At 40.2% G+C, this 2,873-nt stretch overlaps 1 protein-coding gene across 2 annotated transcripts; it reads left to right on the plus strand.

Annotated features, from left to right (window-relative positions):
• Positions 1 to 203: 203 nt before the first annotated feature.
• LOC107738527 (transmembrane protein 177-like) lies at positions 204 to 1,733 on the plus strand. 2 transcript variants are annotated; one of them, XM_016550285.1, is made up of 2 exons: positions 204 to 279; positions 586 to 1,733. In XM_016550285.1, the coding sequence occupies exon 2, from the start codon at positions 617 to 619 to the stop codon at positions 1,547 to 1,549; it is 933 nt and encodes a 310-aa protein (XP_016405771.1). In that variant the 5' UTR covers positions 204 to 279; positions 586 to 616; the 3' UTR covers positions 1,550 to 1,733. The 2 variants fall into 2 exon arrangements, with proteins under 2 accessions (XP_016405771.1, XP_016405770.1); XM_016550284.1 differs by having other exon boundaries at positions 210 to 274.
• The last annotated feature ends 1,140 nt before the right edge of the window (positions 1,734 to 2,873 follow it).

Here is a 2,873-nt window from a genome sequence, read left to right on the forward strand (position 1 = left end):
AAAAAAAAAAAAAAAAAAAAGCCAATAAAGGACGCCGATAGCCACTCATTTATAAATACAAAATGAAGAGTTATATTATGTTATATTATCTTACCATTCTTACCATTTTAGTGGTGAGAATTATGCACTCTAATTTCGATTCTAATCCTGCCGATCTAATCTAATCTAATGCAGTCCGCAAATCGTGTTGTCGTAAAACTGTCGTAAAGTGTTCTTGCGGTGTTTCCATAACAGTCAGCGTGCTGCCCTTTGGAGAATGAGCTCAAAGTAGCAAGTAAGGTAATACTTACGGTTTTATGTTTTTTAGTGTATATTTTCACCAAAGACTTTGAAGAAGTGTGTTTAGGACCTAATTCGAAAATGTACATTTTAGTTCGGAAAAGAAGAGCTTGCGAGACATGAAGTGATTAAAATGTACAGATTATTTTTAAAGTAAAATGCATTTTTAAACTACTTTATAGTAGTTTATATAGTTGTTGAAAAAATATTAATATGGTAGGTTAATGATGAGATTGGATAACATTTGATTTAAAGATGATATCATTAATGATTAATAATATATCATTTTGTCATTTGTGTTGACAGTTTGGTCAGGTGGTCAAAAGCAAGCGAAGAGATGGCTTCGCCTTTTCTGAGACTCTCTGTGTTTATTCAGAAGTATCGGACACCACTGCTCCTTGTCGGCTGTGGAGGGGTATTTTCTGCCAACATTTTCTATCACGTTTTCCCAGATTATACATACAGAAAAGTGTACCAGGCCTGGCACAAAGGAGAACCCGCCAGTCTGTCAGAGAAGCTTGAGAACGTCTTTCAAGAGGTGCTGAAAGATTCTACTGTCAGCTTCCCTGAAAACTTCAGTGCATTTGCTGCCTTTGGCTTTCACCCGGTAGGGGCAGGTGTTCCATGGCTTCCCTCTGGAGCGCAGATAGGCATCCCAGCCAACTTCAACAGCACCACTGATGATCCATCGGGCATCACCAACCGCACTATTCTCCTCAATGGCAAAGAGTTGGAGTGGGACAGTGATTCAGGTGTTGCTCTCAAAAACTCCCTGGTGTTCTCTCCGGAGGCACAGAAGTTTGCTATAGCCCGAGAAGTGGCCCGACTGGGGGCTGGGGGTCCCTTGTTTCATGCTGCAGTGGCTCCAGCATGTCTGGCATGGACTTGTATATATAGCGTAGCCCTCAAGCAGATCTTTGGGCTCCAGGCTGGGTCCATCATCTTCAGGGCTGGTGTTAATGTGTTTGCTGTGGGTTTAGGGGTCGTGTCTTATATCCTGGCTTCTGATGCTCTGAGCCAGTGGTTGGACTATAGCTCAGACCACCGTGCAGCATGTCTGTCAAGTGATTATGCAAAGGGTGGCTTTGAGTTCTATGACAAAATCTTGACACGGAACAAGACCCTGCGCTCTCTAATGGGCTCAAAAGGGGAAGAGATGTACGCCCACAGTGGAAACTTGTTTCCTGGACATCTGCTGCAACTCAGACATGCCCCTTACACATCTAGACGGGATAGGATTTTAAATCTTTTAAAAAATGAGAAAGTATGAACTGTCTGAATATATTTAAAAGCATGTATGTGCTTACATTAGCTCTTGGATTCTACCATGTGAAAACCATACTGCGATACTGCATTTGAATGTGAGACTGTATATGTACAGTGCTTTTGAAATGGTGCAACACACCTTTATATAACTTGTCTTCCCTTTCTCACCAGTAAACAATTTACCTTAAGTCCATCATGCTCTAGTCTACATCTGTCAAAGTATCATGCTGCTGATTAGTTTACATTATAATCAGTAAGAGACATATTATGTATGCCATATACCATACATATTTACGTATAACATCAGAGTGACATGAAAAACAAATTGACGTTGAAATGTGTTAACATGTTGAATTTTTAAAGTATGTTTGCTGATGATACATGCCTACATAACAGCCATAGTGTGATGGTCAGCCAAAGGATGGATGCCAAAAAAAGATGTTTGAGAGGCAATCTTGCTCAAGCACACATTGGGTGTGGACGTTTCCCGGTCCTTACATACTAGATCACTCATTCTGTAATGACATTTCCAGTAGGTTTGGCTTTCTGCTTTCTCACATGACTCCCTGAAATCTGTTTTACTGTAAGTTTTTTTCCTCAAGCTAATAGCTCATTTCCAACTAAAATCATGCAGTATAGTCTTTTGTCATATTGTGAGATTAATATTCTGTTCACTGTGAAGTTTTAGATACAGTTCATAATTCAAGAATTCCTAGCTATTAACATATTTATTATTACTTTAAACACAGTACTGAGCCTAAACGTAACACAGCATGTTAAGATAGTCAACTAAATAAATGAGACTCAAATACATACACAAACTTTTAAAGGGGTCATATGTTGCTTTTTTAAAGATAATTATTTTGTGTATTTGGTCTAACAGAATATGTTGACATGCTTTAATGTTCAAAAAACACATTATTTTTCAAATACTGTACATTATTGTAGGTCCTCTATGCCCCGCCTCTCTCAAACGCTTCGTTTTCTACAAAGTCCCGCCTTCTGACAAGCGCAGTCTGCTCTGATTGGCCAACTGACCCAGTGCATTGTGATTGGCCAAACACCACAAGCACGCGTCGGAAATGCAACGCCCCTTACCATAATCGCGAGCATCAGCTTTCAAAGTAAATATCAAGACAGTTAATAATGTCGTTAGTTTTACCATCAGTTCAAGCCCGAAAGGGCAACAGAGTCGCGTGACAGACACAGTAATGATGCAGTACACAAGCCGCGGTTAAGACAGCTGACGTGCTATGATTTCTGACAGGCTGTTCACTCTCCTGTGATGTGACCCTGTTCCCCTCACACACACACACACACACACACAC

Source organism: Sinocyclocheilus rhinocerous, unplaced genomic scaffold (genome assembly GCF_001515625.1).
Source record: "Sinocyclocheilus rhinocerous isolate Xijiao unplaced genomic scaffold, SAMN03320098_v1.1 scaffold1215, whole genome shotgun sequence".
NCBI lineage: Eukaryota > Metazoa > Chordata > Actinopteri > Cypriniformes > Cyprinidae > Sinocyclocheilus > Sinocyclocheilus rhinocerous.